We start from the raw sequence: 18,969 nt of genomic DNA, 5'->3' as shown, positions 1-18,969 counted from the left end.
ATACACATATTCACAGAGCCTTTCAAATCATGATTTTCCTGTAGGTACACATCCTAACACACTTAGAAACAGTTTAGACATTAAAATTGGCTTTGCTTTCACATTACTATCACTTGCTTGGTAAGAAGGCCGACAAAGGGATCTAAACTTCAGGAGAAACAAGCTTGAAAGCATTAGCTCAGGAAAAGCAGGTGGAAAAAAATGTCAGGGATGTCTAGTGTGCTGAAACTCAAGTAACGAGGATACTGCAGTTTGAGGATTTCTGAAGTTTCTAGGGAAAAAACATTCTCCAGTTCAACTGAAACAAGCTAGTATATCCTCAGACAAGACAATTTGAAAACTTTTAAAAAGTCAAATAGGAAAATTAAAAGAACATTCAGTATTTGAAATCTTGCAGGTATGAAGATACTTATTCTGATGTCATTTTTCACAAATCGTTATGTCCAAATAAATCCTGTCCCTGTGCTTTGATAGCCATTACACTAATTTCTGACGTAAAAATGAAATAAAGCCCAATTTGCAGCATACTCAAAGTCTTACAATGCCTGAACATAACACTGAAGTCATACCTACAACTGCAAGTGCCTATAGCAGTGCCTTACTTTGTGCTCAGTGGCATTATTTCTGTCTCACTCCAAACAACTGAACAGAGACCTTGGAAGCTATCAGGAGCCTACTCCTGTCAGAGCACACACAGCTTAGAACGACATACTGACTGCTGTCCTTTGAATCACCTCTCTGTAATAATGAGCCTCCAATATTCAGAAGTAAAAATTTCTTCCTTCCTCTTTGCGTGTTTTTCCTGAAAGATATATTGGAACATTAATTAAAAGGCAAACTATATCAATGACTTATAGTCTGTACAGTGTAAATAAAGTTTCATAGCTTAAAAGGAGTTTGATGCCCTTCTCGCATTCACACCATTCTGACTATAAATGTTTCTACACCAGAGGTGAACATATACATTTAATGACTAAAACATTAAGAAATACAAGATGAATAAATGAATAGCTACAACTAGGGATTATAAGGTCAAATATTAGTTAGAAAAATTACAGCTCTTTATGTACTCATTTTTTCCCCCAAACACATTTTAAAATATACACAGAATTTGTATTTTAGATGTTCAGGCATTATTTCTACCTCTCCGGTTCGCGTTCCTAGGCAGAAATCTAAATGCAACCACCACCAAATCTATTAGGCACCTATAATGCTGATTTGCAGAAGAGCTCTGCTCCAGCTGATTTTCTTTTAATACCTTTTGCCCTGACAGTGCTATTTAGTTACAAGGGGAAGCACTTCTATTAAAAAAGTCATGGGGGAAGAAAAAAGAAAGAAAAAAAAAAAAAAAGTACTGCAAGGAAGGACCTCCGAATATGCTTTGATTACATCAAAGCGTATGTTGCTCAGTTAGGGAAACGGATGTCTAAGCAGGCCATTCTCAACAAACAGCCGTAAGAATGAAAGACTAGCTGGCAGGACTTAGCTTTTAAAAGCAGTCTTATCACTTAAATCAACTATACAACACACACGAAAACACAGAGACCCAGCTTAGCAGTTTTAAAACACCTTGCAAAAAGCAAATGTGCTCCTTCTAGAAGTCTTATCCACCAGTTGTGCATTTAGAATATTGCACGTTAATTCCAGTATTCCTCTTCAAAAATATACCTATTTCAGAAGGTATCATTCAGTAGCTATGGTGCCAGGCTTGAATACGCCACCAGTAACTAGTTTCCACTTTGAAGATAAGAACAGAGAAAGCTTTATTCCTGTGATCACATAAGTAATTTTTAAAGGTAATTTTAGGGCTTTTCCTTAAAAAGGTTACACGGAAACATTTACTCTTACTTTTAACTGTATGATGTTAAAATTGGGAGGTGCACTTTGCTAGTGTAAAGATAAGGCAATTACTTTTTGGCATGACAGCCCCTTCCCAGCAAGAGCCAAAAATTAAGTAGAAGTAGAATCTGTATATTCCTTTTTGCTTTCAGGGTTCAAAAAGTAAATGGATCTTCAGAAGATGATTTCATCAAGTCTATTTATTAATGCATTTCAAGTTTCAAAAAACCTTACATATCTTTGCACAATACTTTATTTTTTGCATTTTTAGTAAAAATTTCCAAAGTGAACAAAAAAGATACTGTATAAAACACAGTGGACATGAAATCGACAGTAGTATTCCATTTCATTGTCTTGAACTTTCTTTCGGTTTTACCACATCTTGACTTGCAGTGGAGAGTTCAGTGCACATTTCTGTTTTCAGAAAACATTTAACTTAGACTCAAAATAAAATAGGGCAGCATTTGTCTGCCAAAACCCTACCACAGGATAACATTACAGGCAAAAAATTTACATGTTCCAAAGTCTACCACACTCAAGAAGTTACTAAGAACCCTTGCTGAATAAAAGTCACCATTTTAGAAATGCAAACCCACTTCCAATCTTTGCACAGTCTTAAAACAAATGTATTTAAAATGACTTAAAAGCAACTACATACACTTCTAACTAGTTAAGATCATTTAGAATTATTTATATAGTCTATTAGACTTGGGGTTTCATGTACAAAATTTGTCTCTAAACCATGTACAAAAAGCTGTATTTTGAAAAAGTTACCACATACTGTACAAGTTTACAAGGAAGAGATCCCATTATATTCTGTAACATTTTTGGCCTTGCTGGCTTGCGTCACATTATGAGAATGATTGTGTAAACCTTATACTCTTAAAACAAAAACAAAAAACAAAGGAAGCCTGTCCAACCCTTAGTACATTTTCTCCTAAGCAAAGCCAGGAAAATTATAGCCATTTGCATCTCTAATTAGCTTGGTGCTTTTGGAAAACAAGCAATAAATATATCACAAGCTTAAACGTTTTGTAATGCCCCCTTTCATCTCCTGCATAGCAGTAAGCACCTTAAGACATCTTTTGTTTCCTCTTTCAAAAATGCCAATTATTTACATTCGTAATAAAAACTTTGGAATGGGACATTGTGCTGCTGAACTTCACTACTGGTATAAAATGAGGGAAAATTGGTAGCCCTAACTACAATTTTAACTCTGCCACAGTAGCTGGGCAAATCACTCTACTTTAGTGGTTATCAATCAACAGTATCATGCTGAAAAGTTATCCAGATACCTGATAAATTAAAAAAGAAAATAAAAACACTACAGCTTTTTTTTTTTCCCACATCCCTCAGAATGCAAACTGAATTATCATACTGTAAGATTATCTGAACAGCCCAAATAAACTGGTTGCAGATTTTAAAACAAGTTGAATAACAGGCAGAATTTTCTAATAAAGCATGGAAATATTTAATCTAACTATTCATTATTTAACTGAATAATCAGACAAATTAAAAATATTTATGCTGAGCTACAAGAAGTTATTAACAGATAAAACATTTTCGAAACATTCCGGCATTTGCAAAGTTTGCAGAACACCTGTTATATCTCTAAAAGACCATTCAATCTTGTATGCTATGTCTTAGCAGCTGTTCAATAAAGATGAAATGAGTGTGTGAAACAACTTTGATCATGGTAAAAAAAAGTTTGATTTGATTCAAAATTGCTGTGTAAAGCATCACAGGATCCTTGACCATTACACACCATCATCCTCTGTTATCCTGAGTATGTCAATTAAACAGTAATTTCTTCATTAATAGCGGAAAAGTTTTATAATACAAAGAAACATCCATATTGCAATTCTCTTGTTTACAATTGCACACAAGTACGGGTGTACATTAGAAATACATGTCTGCATATAACAATGTATATACATTGACAAGTAATGTCTCCAATGCTGAGGTGGTCTAGCTTCCTAGCCTTGTCTGGCAGTTGAAAAAAAATATATTTTTTTCAATTCTTGAGTAGAAGTTTTACTACAGCCATATTTGCCTGCAAGTGAAGAAAATGCAGCAATGAAGAGCACAGAACGGGGAAAGAATCACGATACTCCAGGACTTTGTGCCACTAAATTAAAAATATGCAAGAAAAACACTTTTCTTCTTTTTGAGCTGGAAGATTCGCTCATTAAAAATTAACCATTTCCAGTTGTTTTGAGGACATATCATGCTTTTTTTTTTTTTCCTCTTCAATTTTTGAAAGTTAGACTGGGGACAATGACTTATTAGGTTTTCTTTGGAGTGAGTTTTCCCATTGTAGGCACTAGGAAGAACCAAGGCAAAAAGCTGCAGTCAACGTCTCATATGTCCCATCTGATAACTCTCTCGGGGCCTTTGCCGCTGTGGTGGCTGAGTGGTTTGTGGCGGTCTCCTCCTTTTTAAAGTGCCTGTTTCAAAGAAAGGTACACATTATTAAAATGAATTTAGAAAAAGAAATTACTTCCAGAAAAGTTGCCCTGACCATGCAAATTAAATATAACCATTTTTCTGAAAGGCTTCAGATTTAGACCTGCAAGGTTTTAAACAGATGATTAACTGCCTGGAGTATTTACACAATACGTTTCATTATCTCAACAGTAGTTCCTTAAACAGGCTGATTCTTACAAGGTGTAGCACGGAATAGGAAATAAAAGTAACTCTGACTTCAAAAGCTTTCTTTTGATATGCATATTATGTTATAGGAAAATAAAGCAAGAGTTACAGTTTTATGAATTGTTTCACTGGCATGAATTCCATTTGTAGTTTCACAGTGCCAGAATAAGAACTGTGGGTTAGGACACCTGAAATTTCCCTTTAGAACAAAATAGTTGAGGAGAAAACATTTCTCTATAAATTTAATTACCTCGTGTACTCACCTGGAAGTGGTTTATGAGGAGGCAACTTTGGATTACTGCTTGGAGTATGAACACTGCATATCTTAATGAAACCAGCCATTAACATGATCAAGGCAATTCCCATAAGCAACACTGCCCACCAATAAGCCTAAAAACAAAAAAATTATTTTGGGGGGGCTGGCACACATGCACGAGAGAGGGGTCATTGAATATGGCTTTCCTTTGCCTTTTAAAAGAAGTCATCAAAATGCTGTTCTGAAACACCACTTAAAAGACCATAACACTTTAAAGAAAAACGTCCCTGAAGTTCTTACACAAAAACCCCCCGAATACTTAAAATTCATTCGATTATCAGAAGAGTATTTCACATAAGATACACTACAACAGAGCTATATAAGCCTAAAACAATCAACAGCTTACACAAAATTGACTATGCAGCTCTATAATGGTGTTTCATTGTAGCTCTCCTCCCAGTCTATTATTAGGAAAGTGTCATCTAGTGCAATAAAAATAAGAAATGCTAGAGATCAATATATTTAGTTCCTTAAAAGAAATGAGAGCATTCAAATATAGAGTTAAAATGGGAAAACCCAGCAAATTAAAAATGTGAACATTAACAACAAAAAAACAGTGAAGTGACTAGAGGTATTAACACGAAATATTTACTTGTTTGTTTCCATTCCCTTCAATCTGTCAAAATGATTTGCTGCACTCAAGGTGCTTATAAATGAACTAGTAAAAACAAAGACTGATCATACTTTGAAGAATGCTGAAGTAGTGTATATATACAGCAACACCTACCAACTCTGAATATTGTTTAACAAGAAAATTTTACATTAGACTGGTAAGATTAAAAAAAATACTTACCACAACCCACTCTGCAATATTTTCATACAGCTCTGGATTAAAAATTGCTTTCTTTAATCTAGCTAGAGGGCCATCAGCATCTACTAGCCGACACCTCATAAACACATCACAGTAGCCTTTGAAATCATTACAAGGAGATCCAGGTTGCAAAGTAATAGTTTTACGACCAAAGTATTTCTCCCACTGGTTAGAGCCTGTACTTGCACAAGTAGCTGGGTCCACTGAAAAGTAAATACAAATAAGATTAATTGAACCGTTATTGTATTAAAACACATGTGCATGAATACTTTGGTGTTCAATTGTTCAAAATGCTTTTGAAAAATTTCAAGTTTCTATTAATCTGTAAAAAAACAAAATATATTGTTTATTTCCTACAAAATACAATGCAATGTCTATCTGAAACTAAGTATGAACAAAATCGCAGTATGCTCTCAAGTTAACAAAAAACTAAAATATAAACACCATGAGAAGATTCCTCAGATATCTACTGCTATATTTATGCTTACAATTCGGACAAATCTTACTTTTTCTCATGCAGCAGACATGACACAATTCTCTATCATCCTTGCCATCTGAACTAGCACATGTACATTCCTCCAAGCCATACTTCTCACAGATAGAGCCAGCACATTGCTGTTTGAGACAAAAGCATGAGAACACAATCAATTTCACTTTTAAGCACACTGACATTAGGAAAGATATTAATTTTTAATAGCTGAAAGCATAATCATAGGTCTAAAGATGCTTATCAATAAAAACAATAGCTTGAATTTCTTCTAAAGTTTATAAAACAGAAAATTTACTACAGTGATTCAATTGCAGTGCTTAGGCTTATTTGATAATTTTTTTAAAGGTGATTTACCCTATTTTATTTTTTAACACTGTATCTTCTTTTAGGGCCTCAGAGTACCATGCAAAACACTCACAGCACTGCAACTCACACTGAAACGTGATTACTTAAAACTGTGGTTAGGAAAATAAATCGAAAGCATGGCTTCAAAAAAAAAGCATGTCTCTCAGAAAAGAATAACAGAAATTAATGCAGGAAAGATTCTGTATGTAATTCCACTGTGGGAGGACCCTTTAAATTCAAATTAAAAAAAAAAAAAAAATCAGTGTATTTATAATCTTGTTTCAAAATCCATTAACTATATAAAGACAATTGCTCTGTCTTTAAGATGACTCTAAATTACCTGGAAAATTATTACAAAGTAGTATCATTTGATTAAAAACATGGACTGTGGAAAACAGAATTACAGCAACACCAGTTACAGCTCTTTAAGAGGATTACTGTTGCTTTTTTCTGCTTCTAAGTAAACATAGATCAATTTCTAAGAAACTTTGCATCAATATTTCATAGCAACTGCCATGGACTCTTTAACCCAGGAAACTAATGGCAGTTCACAGTAATGCTATATGCTTTCACATCTGTGTTACATGCACATGGGTGAAGGAACTATATATTTTCATTAAACCAAATTCAACTTGTATTGATAGGATATCTAATTTTCTAAGGCAACAAAATTACTTGACCAAGACTGAAGAAAAATGAAAAGATGAAACTAGGAAATGAAACACTTTCATAATCCTGATTTTTACGAAACACTTTAAATGGAACTTTCTCAAATAGTAAAGCTAGCTTGATATTTGTTAGCTGCTGCTTAATATTTGGTGTACCTTCACAGCTATTTTGATTGAAACAAACAAACAAAAAAAATCAGACATTTTTATTGAAAAAAAGAGATTAATCTTATACTCTTCTATATTAAGTATTGAAACCATATCACTTCATAATACAGTGCCTTGCAACAAACAACTGCAGTTGCATACAATTGTAAAAAAAAAAAAACGAACATACCCCATTTATGCAAACTTGTGTGTGCCTGTTGCAATCTGTGAAGTTCGGTTTAGGCTCAGATGCTGGACAGAGAGCACTGACACCATTACACATTCCTTCTCTTGCACAGTCAGAATCATTGCGACACTTATCAGTCTTCAGTTTGAAATTACATTGTGCAGTACAGCAGGGGCCTTGACTAGGGCTAGAAATAAACAGAAAACATGGATGTAAAGAAAAAGCATGAACGATTCCAGAAGAACTATTCATCCCGAAACCTACTCAAACACTCAACATATTTCTGATTTATGCTAAATAAAATGTGAATTGAAAATAATTTTTTCCATCCCTTAAGGTAACAAAAGGTTACTGCACTGAGTACAGATTTCTTAGTCATTGTAGTAACCAATTAAACTATTTGCATTATAGTAGAAAAACAGTACAAGCACATCTTAAAGTAAAACACATAGAAAACAGCAGCATTTCAAAGTTTGTATATATAAAACATTCAATTAGCAAGACAGCAAAATTAATTCAGGAACAACTTATTAGTTTGATAGTATCAGTTTCAATGTAATAAGTCAGTCAAGATTTATCTGGCACCAATTAACATCTGTAAGAATTTTTTTTCCTACTTTCTGCAGCCATACCACTTACATTGTTTAAATAAACAAGAAAAGGGAAGGAGACAGGTCAGACCTTGTATCAGAAATCATAGTCGGCATACAAACAGATTTTGGGGGAAGGAAAGATTTGTCAAAGAAGCCATATAGCTTCACTGGTTCCCTCAAAACACTTGAGCTCCTTTCTGTCACAGACGTCAAAGCACCTGAGCCCCTTATGCTATGTACACCAGTATATTACACCCATATATCTGGTGAAACAGCAGGAAACAATCATTTCTCTTTCTGAAGCTGTGTTTGAGTACATATGCCATTACAAGCAGCAGAAGGGTGAAGGTTATAAAACATATGTAACTACTTGATTAAAGCTCAGCCTCTGAGTTCTCATCTCAAATTATTCTGTATCTCAACACTATTCGCAGTGTGCTTGTTGGCATTCAGTGGACACCAGAAGATAGCACAGACCTGCAGGTCAGGATCTCTCTATTTTAAAACTATTGCACACTAAGAAAAATCATGTCACACATGAAATAAACTAAAAGACATGTAAAGCAGCTGGATAGATACAATAGTTTTCCTAAAATAAATTTTAAGATGTTATTTATTTGATCCATTGGATCAATCAATCCACTTGGATTTGCTTTACATGTCTTTGGGAACCTCTTTGCACAGCAAAATTTTCAATCTTAATAGAACTGTGAAAAAGGGAATCCTAAACCAAAAATGATGCAGCAATTAATATTTAAGACGGCTCCAGCAGAGCATAAAGCTAGACTACCATCAGCCGAACATAAGAGAGCAAAGAAAGGAGGTGGCGGTTGCACCTGGTGTACTCAGAAGGAAACAGCTCCTCACCGTAGGTGCAACATAAAGTCTCAGAAACCAATTATAAAACAAGACAATGTAAGGCCTTTATTTTGGAAGAAATAACAAGAATTTGCAAAGGCGGGGGCGGAAGACATGCAAAATTATTGCAATTATGAATTCACAAGAGATGGTCCTTCTACCATGGCTACACTGTCAAATACATTTTAACAGTAGATGCTACTTTTACTTCCACTCCCAGGATGACAAAGATAATTTTTAGGTCAGGAAAGTTTAACTAGAACAAAACTGTGTATGTTGTATTAAAGAATTGGGTTGGTTTAGACTTAAAAATAATAGTAGTTTTCTCTTCATCTTTGGCTAAGTCTAACCAGACATTAGATTTATGTCTGTCTCTAGAGAGGGGAAAAAAGCTCACACCTTTAATGTGAAAAAAATCCACTTAAGTTTCCAGATGAGCTAAAAATTTAACACGTATCTTAAGTAACGGAACTAAAAGATAGAAGTTGACTTACTTCACTGTAAGTCTTATGATCTTTAAAAGTTCCTCTTACAAATCACTACGTACACAACACTGCCAAGATACAAGGAGACTTAAAAACATAGCGTAATTTAATTTATAAAACAAGCATTTATAAAAAAATACCAATCAACTATACCCTTCAGTCATCTTCCAGTTAGGCAATGCTATAGAAATGGCACTAGGATAGGATCCAATTTCATAATATCCTCCACTATCCTTTAGGCAATTAATCCTTTCCTGTACCTATTGTAAAAACAGCATCCTGATCGTGTTTTTCTGAACCATACAGGTTTTGCAAGGCTACTGCACAACACATTTCTGATAAAGATAACAGAATTTCAACACATTTTTCTGCACTGAGTATTGTGATATGTCAGCATTGATACGATCCAGTGCTGTATTATGTGGTTTGTTTTTTTTTTTTTAAAAGCCAGAACAGTCATCTAAGGGAAAGCAAGCTACAATTAGCACCAAGAACTGCATAGCATAATTGTGCTTATGAACTTCTCACTCACTGTATAAAGGCATTTTAAAGAAAATAAATACTTTCAGAACAATGAACATAAACAGATTCAGATAGTAAAATACCAATTATAGGTACCAATAAATCCCCAAAATCAAAAAGTGTATGTAACAGACATGCACAATACCTGCAGTATTTGTCTGGTTTTAACTTGCATTTTTTATCTTCTGATTGGTTTGCATCATAGCAGCATTCATCTTTACACTGGTCACTGTATCCACAATCACACTGTTCTCCTTGTTCAACCAGTCCATTACCACAGATGGGTTGACCAGACTCTGAAAAATGCCAGTATATTTATGTACAAAGCAGTATAAAGAATATGCAAATAGACTTATAAATATTAACATTGACTTGCAACAGCAATCAGCTACTCATGACTGAAAACGCCTTGTCAAGATGGACTTCAGACTAGGACTCAAGTCAGCTTGCATTATTTGCTTGCCACCCAGCTTAGTCATTCCAATTCATAGAATTTTAAGCCTCTGAGTCAAAGGTTTCTGCTGATAACAGCGAGAGTTTCTTGGGGAGATACGAAATCAGCAGTGATAAGAAGAAGTTTTCTGCTAAGCCTCCAGTGGAGCAGCATCCTTTCTTGCACTCCTCCTCCTTTAACAGCCTGAGGACCTTATGGCAAAAGCTGATGGTATCGGGGTGAACTACTACTACTCCAAAACCCAAACCTACTCACTGCAGAATCTCACAATATTTGTGAGAACTCACACATCACAGACTCCAGAAAGAAAATTCCTGCAAAATCCTTGGTTTTTTTAATGCTTAAACAGAATTTCCCATATTTTAATTCATGCTCCCTACCTCTTGTCCTTTCACTGGGCATGACTGAAAACAGTCTCACCCTGCTTTCTTTACTCCCTCCCACCAGGCATTTATAAAGACAGACAAGACCCTCCTCCCTCCCCAGCCTTCTCTCCTCTAGACTAAACAGTCTCAGCTCTTGCAGCCTCTCCTCATACATCAGATGCTCCAATCCCTTAATAATCTTTGTGGCCCTTTGCTGGGCTCACTCTAGTACGTCCCTGTCTTTCCTGTACTGGGGAGCCCAGAACGTGACACCGTACTCCAGATGTCAAATTCAATTCCTTATTTACAGAATGTTTCAGTAAACTAATTAAAAAAGATAAATAAAAAAGTAAAATAAAAATTAATAAAATAAATTTCTAATTAACCATAATAGTAATAGCTTAGTCATTCTGCTTTCAGGATAACTAAATACATACCAACAAAACAATTATTTCTCTTTTTCTCAAGAACTTGGCTGATATTTCGAATGCTACAGATAGAGAACTTGTTGTTGTTAAGTTTGTCCCCAGATGTAGCTCTTGCATACATGATGTAATTGCCATTTTCTTTCTGTCCCAAGTTCTTGGACTCTCCTGGAGTGCACTCCATTCCAGAATCATGCTGCAAAACAAATAGTTTTAAAAATATTTCTATCAAGGCAGCTTCTCTCATTTCTTGCCATCTTTTTATACATGTGCAAAAGTAATCTGATTTGGTAACCTTAACACAGTGAGAATTAAAGGTTCATAAAAACAAAACACCATCTTATACTTTAAGGTTTCCTGGAACACAAAAAGTATACAGAAGAAGGGTTGTTTGGGTTTTTTTTTTTTGTTGGTGTTTTTTTGGTTGTGTGTTTTTGGTTGTTTTTTTTTTGTTTTTTTTTTTAACCCAGGCAACAGTAGCAAGTGTCTCATTTCTTAAGTTTTAGCTTATTTGCATTCTTGGTAATGTATACCTCAAGTGCATGTCCTGGGATGAATACTGACTCGAAGAAGTTGCCATCTCCTAAAAAGAGTGGCTTTATGATCACAAAAGGGTAATAAGTATTCTGTGGAATAAAAGTAGGAGGAGTTAACTGAAACAGCAGTCCATTCTTTTTGCTTGTTTTGAGGGAGGTGCAGAGAGATCTTCAGAATAGAGCAGAAGTCCGTTTCTGTCAGCCAGTGACTAGATGTATACAATATCCAGCATGATGGATGAAATGCATTACAGGTTGGCATACTAGCAATTAGCAGACTGACAACATACCAAGATGTTAAGTGTAAGAGGAACTCTAATGCTGTTCTGATGCATCCAACTTTCCAGAAATAACAACCTATATCTCCAAAAGAAGTACGTAAATTAAAATTTTCAACATAGTTGAGAGAACTACATCATTTATTATAGTTTGGTAGAACCAAACATGTACTTTCACATATTTCCCTGGATCAAACGTAACTTAGAGTAAAATTAAAAGAACTATCTTCCAGGCTGATCCAAAAGATGTTTAACTCAGTGGGACCGGTTTTTCAGTTTCATGTGGTCATATTTTCAGTTATACTTGGAAGGCTTGTTCCCACTCAGAGCAGCGGTATTGGGGATTTTCTCAAGGCACATGAAGAAAGCATTCACATGTGAACATCTGTTTTGGAAGAACTCATCGTTCCTGTCATATCTTGATTTCATTTTACTTCCAAGAGTAGAAAGCCTATATACTTAAGTTTAAAAATAAAAAAAACCAAACCAGAAAACTTGGTTCTCATCTCCAGCAAAACCAAAAGCCTCATGCTTTCAGCTTGCCACAAACAAATCATGTCCCTAAATGACTGGAAGACAATTTTGCTCTAAGATATTGTTCTTGGTATCTCAATCCTCTCCACAATTTTCTTCCATAAACTTCTAAGTATAAATAATTGAACATAAAAAAGAGCCAGTTCTATCTTCACTCGTTGAATAAAGTGTCATCTTAATCAATTTTGCATTGATTCTTCCTCCTCTCTAGGATAAACTAAAATACATTTAAAAATGTGTGTGACCCTAATCTTCAATAAAAAACAGGGAAGTTTTTAGGGAATAATAACATAGTCCCTTTATAAGAGACTGAACTAGTAGAAATAAGCAATTCACAAAATCCACTGTTGCACCAGTGTTGTCAAATACTCATAAAAGAGGCTTAGTTCAGCAATCTGTTTTGTTTGTGTACAGTACATATGCACATATGCAGGCATGATAATATTTTTCTTGTTTATAAGTAAAAACTCCATTCGCAAATCATGTGCTTCAAAATGTTTGAAAGTGAGTTAACAGACAAATATTAATACTCACAGGTGAACCAAAGTTATGCCCAACCTCATGAGCAAAAGTAATGTGAGAAACCTTGGGAGGAACATGAGAGCCATAGTTCTGAACAGTGATGATTCCAGTGTTCAAAGACTTCTTCTTACCATCAGAATACAGTTTGCTCTTTTCACATATTCCACCAGAGCTCCCTGCATTTAGACAAAAGCACAACAGTTAGTCATTTAAGAAAAGAAGTACTGTGTTACTTTTCTAGCGACATTTAGAACAAGAAACAGCTCGCTTCCTCAGTGGACGCTTAGGGACTAAGAGCTCTTCTGTGTAATTAATATTAACTGAACTTTGAAAGTAGATTAGATTTATCCACACTAATGCCCTCAGCACTGAATGGATACATTCACACAAAAAGTTAGCTGTTTTAAGATAGCTATTAAGTAAGAGCTATTTCGGGCTTTCACTGCATGGAGAAGCCCTGATTTCATCATATCTGTAGTATAAGACCAGCAGGGTGCAATGTCCAATACAGGTAGCCTCAATCTACATCCCATTTGGATTTCACTAAATAAAAAAAACCCACAGTAATATCACAGGAGATCCTCTCTCATGGCAAGAGCATTTATATAAAATGTCTAAGATTAGCCATATATCCTTGTCAGCAAAGGTGACTCATTTTTCCACTGTACAAACTAAAGCTGAAAATGCTTTTGATGTGTGGGTTAATCAGACCCATATTTAGAAGGTCAACAATCAAATGCATCACACTTACTGTTTGGAAAAGTCTCTAAATTGTGACTTTAATTTCACCAAATTTTTCCATAACTTGAGTTTGTACTGAGTCATTATCCATGTTCTAAAATTCAGCTATTCTATGGCTAACATAAACGGTGTCTAAAAAAAAACTGTCTAAAGAAGTCTCCTTGCTTTCTGAAGTAAAATTTCATTTTAGTGAAACATCCCATTATGTCAGTATGTGCGTTAAGGATGAAAATCTCTCCAAGCAACTTAACTAAATGTAATGAGAAAAATTTTGGAAGCAGTGTTTATGGAATGGACATTCCAATTCATCGTGTGCTTGCTCAGTCTATACACTAGACCAGTCATCACAGACCTAGTTTCTTATTTACATACGCCACCTGTGTATTATTTCTCCTGTGGTTCTTCCACAGTCACTAAGGTTAGTCCACACAGGTCCCTCTACCATACTTACTACACTCATGGGTCCACTGATCTGTTACCCCTCTGAGTACTCTATAATACTTATTTGAGCATTTTAATCTCCTAAAATCAAAGACTGAAGGACTGCCATACCACAACAGTGTTCCACATAGCTCCAGTACTCTACAACCAATGTGTGCTTCAGAGGAAAGTACAGCAGTAAACAAAGTGAGGTTATAATGTATAGCTACATCTCATGAACGGTTTAAGGTTTCTTCCAAAATTACCCAAATTCTGCTAAAGCTCTTGAAAATGTTCTCATAGAAGTATCCAGTCTCTTGCAAAGTCTCATAGAACCTGTTGTTCTTCAGCCTAATACCTTATTATATAGAAATCACTTGAGGGAAGAAACAAGGGAAGGCTGTTCCTTTGAATTTCTGATTTTGATTTCTGTGAAAGTTTCCACAATTTGGAAATTGTGCTGAGCTATAATTAAAGAATTTGTATTTACTCAAATTTAAAGACTAACGAATTTCAAATATATAATTTTATAATACTAATACATCCTATAAAACTAATACATCCAGGACAAACATTTTGACATGCTGAACACAAAGACCATTGTCTGATTTTTTTTTTTTAACATCAAGAGAGATACTTCAGACCCAAAATACACAACTATGTTGAAACTATAGAAGCAATTCAAGAAGAGTCACACAATAATTATTCTGGTATCTCCCAGAAAAAGATCTCACCGATTTTACTTTATTAAATAAATAAATAAATAAAATTGCTTCCAATACTATCTAGAAAACCTAAGGGTTCTGCAGTGTAGTTCTACTACAAAATTCAAACTGCATAGTTGTAAGTTCTGTTTATGTATAGCAGAAATACTTGCTTCTTCTGTTGCTTTACTGGTCACCCATACCCATTATAAATAAAAAGCTATCCAAGTAATACCACCTTTGTCTAACAAAAGAAATATGCTTTCATTGTTCAGGTTTTGCTCATCAGAAAGACAGAAAGACTAATTGAAATAACACGATATGCTGTTTGTATTTAAAAAAAAAAAAATCAAACCATACCCAACTAAAATTCTGAAAAGTTGGGTTATGAGATTTTTGTCTATTTGCTGTCAGTATAAATGACATAGTTTCTACCTTTCTTCTCTGTACCTACCTACAATACTTTATCTCATAGTGCTGAAGGTTTGGATATAATTACCTGAAGGAGCTCCAACCCAAGCCAGACCAAGGACTCCATCATCAAAGTCACGGTCTGTAAACACATAGGCCAAGCAATAATCATCATGATTCTGTTCAGAGTTCAGTTCCAGAAACTTTTCCACACCAATATTAGGAAATCTGAAGGGATTGGAAGAGTCCTTCTCATCTGCAGTTGTGTTAATCTAAAAGTAAATTGAAACAAACTGTCAGACATGATTCATTTTCACTTGACTTGTAAATACCAGCTAAGAGGCTTACTGTTGTTAATGCCTTGTTACATTAAATAGTTAAAAGATATTGCTAAAGATTGATAGGCCTTGACAAATTACCACCCCAATATTTGGAAAACCAAGTTCTACAATAAAGAAAGAATTGCATTTGTGTAGTAAATCGCCACTCTTATTTCTTTTTTTTTTTTTTTTCCTTTCCATCAGCACCCAAAAGTTTATATTTATCCTCTTAAATCATCACTTTTAGAAGGAACTTTCAACCTGGATAGCCATTATCTATTTTAGTATTAAAGTTTTTGGAGAGCAATACAGTCTATTTGCCACACAGTCAACACTGCTGAAACATAAGAAGTTGATTCCTATAAAAATTGACCACAGCTTAATAAGAGAAGTAGCAGGCTTTTAACAATAAACACTAAAACCAAACCAAATAAATAGGTTAGGGAACCATTTACTACAGAGAGACTTGTGTTATGAAATTACTAATAATAAATGGTTACAAGTGAACAGCAATAGGACTTTTGAAAAATACAGCCTCCAAGCAATAATAGTGAAGCTACAAGTATTTCCAATACAACTTACTCTTATTCGTTTCACCATGAAGCTGATGTTACGGATTCCTGAGAAATCTGTTGACTGGTAAATTGTGTCAATTGCTTTAACATGGCTCGATATCTGTCAAAAACGAAAGTATGTACAGTTCAAAGATCTATGCACTACACAATAGCTGATCTTAAAGAGCAACAACTGCAAGGCCTATATTTTTACATAGAAGATATTGTGCCATATGAACTCAACAGGCCTTTTTAATCAAATGCTGATGGCAAATAATGGAAATAAATCACTGCATAACCTAGTATCCGCATTGCCACCATGCCAGATAACAGCAAAGTATTTTGGCATTTGCCGCCTTTTTTTTTTTAAACACATAATTCTATCAACTATTCAGATACCTGTTTGTGATACTCATTCGATTCGTTGCTACGATATGATAGCACTGTAGTTAAAATTGTATTCAAAACCCTGCTTTTCTTTTTTGAGAAAAAATTCACTTGATACAGCATTATTCTTTCGTTTCTGGTAGAACACAAATGTGAAAAAAAACTGATCGTTTACCTTTTCCAAGAGGACACAGAAATGCTAACTCATTGAAAACCTGATTTTCAAGGTGACTTCAGAGCTTTGGAAAAATGTTACTCAAATTGAATTGTGTATGTACAGTGTGATGAATAAACAGTAAAAGTCAGATTTGCAAGTGGCAGTGAAACTTCAGACTTAAAAAAGGTATGTTAACATGCTAGTTATATTTTTAGCAAATGAACAGCAAAAAAACCACACACAAACTTTTTCCAGTTAATAGTATATTGACAAATGAAAAGCATCTGCCTTTAGTTGCCACTGCTTTTTTAACCTTCCACTACATCAGACACTACAGGAACAGATCTCAGTGTCATCAGCTCACAGTGTTTTAAATTAAAATTTCAAATGGAAGGCTATACAAGCGTTAATACAGAGGCTTGGCAGGTTGTCAAACAGACTAGAACTCTTCAGGAAGTACTATTTTTCTGAGTAAGAATTGAGAAAAGTCAGACTGGAATTCTTGCTCAAAGGTGCTAAACAAACCAGAGCTGCCATTATTAACTAAAGGAAGCACGAGTGCCCATGAATTCTGTCACAGATACACAGCATCTTTTTAGTGAAATAAAAAAGCTGTTTCAATGTCAAGATCACTGTAACAAATGAAACAAGACATTCTAAAGTAAATAAGCGATAATATACACAATTAAATTACATGAAATTTATCAGAAATACACAAATAAAGTAAAAGTAGCACATTTAAAGCAAAAGGATTGGATATACCTGTGCAATTACAGCTTCCCTTGTTCCATAATGCTTATAGAACAGATGATCAGTCTGAATATACAGCTGACATGTATTTTTTTCAGCCTGAGTGGCACGCTTTTTTCTTAAAAGTTGTGGACCATTGTTCTTAGGCTCTTCAAAAGGCTTCTACATATACACAGGAAACAAATGTATTAATTTTGTAGACCTACATGCTGCACTAGATTACCTAAAAATAGCAATGGATTTTTCTAAACATACTCCATTAATACAAACATTTTCATTCTTTTTCTTTAACCCACAAAGTTTCACGAATCTTGAATTAAACTAAGTATGTTGTAGCTAGTTTTCAAGTATGCCATCTCTTTTTAATGATATCTCAGTCAAATGCTTCTATATTGCATTTCATTTTGTATTACAAAAGGCAGGCAATGTGAAACACTTTTTCATTCATGTGATGTTTGGAATTTTTCTTTTTCATAATCCTTTTCTAAGATGAACAAACAGGCTGTAGATTAGAAGAAAAGAGTGCTGTGGGACCTAAATGCACCTTCCTTAACACAGGTTGTTTCACATTGTAATTACCTTAGTCAGTTGCCTCGGCAAACAGAAATACTTAAGCACTTCAGCATGGAACCAATGGCACACTAAACATGAAGTTAAAATAATGCTCATTAGTCAGACCAGTATCTGCTAACACATTTGGCTTATGGTATTCACTGGCTGATGTTCCACTCTCTCCATGAAGTTTTCCAAGTAAATTTTTGGGAAAGCATGTTATTGTTACCAACACTGAATTGTGTAATACGGTTGATAATTTCTGGAGTCACAATGTAAATAAACTTTAAGTTGCTGATGCTATTTAACAAGCCATATTGCGTAGTTTTGTTGGCATATACTTAACTGACACCACAAAATGACGCCAAAACTTGAAACAGCTCAGAACATAGCTAACACTAAGAGAAACTCAGTAATTTTCTGTTTGAAAGTGTTGGAAAAAAAAAAAAAATCCAATTTCATGACAAGCGGTGCAAACCTGAAGGCAAAAAAACCTGCAGGACTCCAAACAGATATGCAAGTCCCTTCCATGGACCACTTACCTCCTATTACAGGCAATCTATAGCATGCTGTAACCCCTTCAATATTTCAATATTGCTAGTAAGACCCTCCCACTTGTATCACTTTGTTTGCCACTGAAAGCACTCAAATATTACAAGTGTGTTACATTAACATAACTTGAAAATCTGAAAGTTATTACTCTTTAAGGACCAATACATTACTTAAGAGATCAAGGGATCTTGAAACCTTTCCTTCTCAACTGCAATAAAGTATGTTCCTCATCTCAAGCTTGATTTCCACATCCATCTAAAATTCCAATTGTTGAAAAATTTGAGATCATGTAGGATTCATTAAGCCTATGAACTAGCACATCTATGCTGTAGAAGCAATGACATAAAAGAATTTAGAAAAGTTATGTTAATAAGAAACGTCTAGCAATAATTTA

The 18,969-nt window shown here is 34.7% G+C and overlaps 1 protein-coding gene across 2 annotated transcripts in view; it reads right to left on the bottom strand.

Annotated features, from left to right (window-relative positions):
* Nucleotides 1-2,027: 2,027 nt before the first annotated feature.
* The window catches only part of ADAM10 (ADAM metallopeptidase domain 10), a 52,695-nt gene continuing 35,753 nt past the window's right edge, over nucleotides 2,028-18,969 (bottom strand). For both annotated transcript variants that reach the window (XM_082321994.1, XM_082321995.1), the window contains 11 exons: nucleotides 17,484-17,633; nucleotides 16,206-16,298; nucleotides 15,392-15,575; nucleotides 13,040-13,203; nucleotides 11,170-11,353; nucleotides 10,059-10,209; nucleotides 7,459-7,642; nucleotides 6,125-6,233; nucleotides 5,601-5,821; nucleotides 4,755-4,881; nucleotides 2,028-4,286 (listed from right to left, as the gene is read on the bottom strand). In XM_082321994.1, the coding sequence (XP_082178120.1) occupies nucleotides 4,192-4,286; nucleotides 4,755-4,881; nucleotides 5,601-5,821; nucleotides 6,125-6,233; nucleotides 7,459-7,642; nucleotides 10,059-10,209; nucleotides 11,170-11,353; nucleotides 13,040-13,203; nucleotides 15,392-15,575; nucleotides 16,206-16,298; nucleotides 17,484-17,633 (1,662 nt within the window). In that variant the 3' untranslated portion in view covers nucleotides 2,028-4,191. The remainder of the gene's footprint in view (nucleotides 4,287-4,754; nucleotides 4,882-5,600; nucleotides 5,822-6,124; nucleotides 6,234-7,458; nucleotides 7,643-10,058; nucleotides 10,210-11,169; nucleotides 11,354-13,039; nucleotides 13,204-15,391; nucleotides 15,576-16,205; nucleotides 16,299-17,483; nucleotides 17,634-18,969) is intronic.

The sequence above is a fragment of the Platalea leucorodia genome (assembly GCF_965183815.1).
Source record: "Platalea leucorodia genome assembly, chromosome: 9".
NCBI classification, from domain to species: domain Eukaryota; kingdom Metazoa; phylum Chordata; class Aves; order Pelecaniformes; family Threskiornithidae; genus Platalea; species Platalea leucorodia.
Note: the sequence above shows the minus strand (reverse complement) of the source record. Positions and strands in the feature narration are given on the sequence as shown.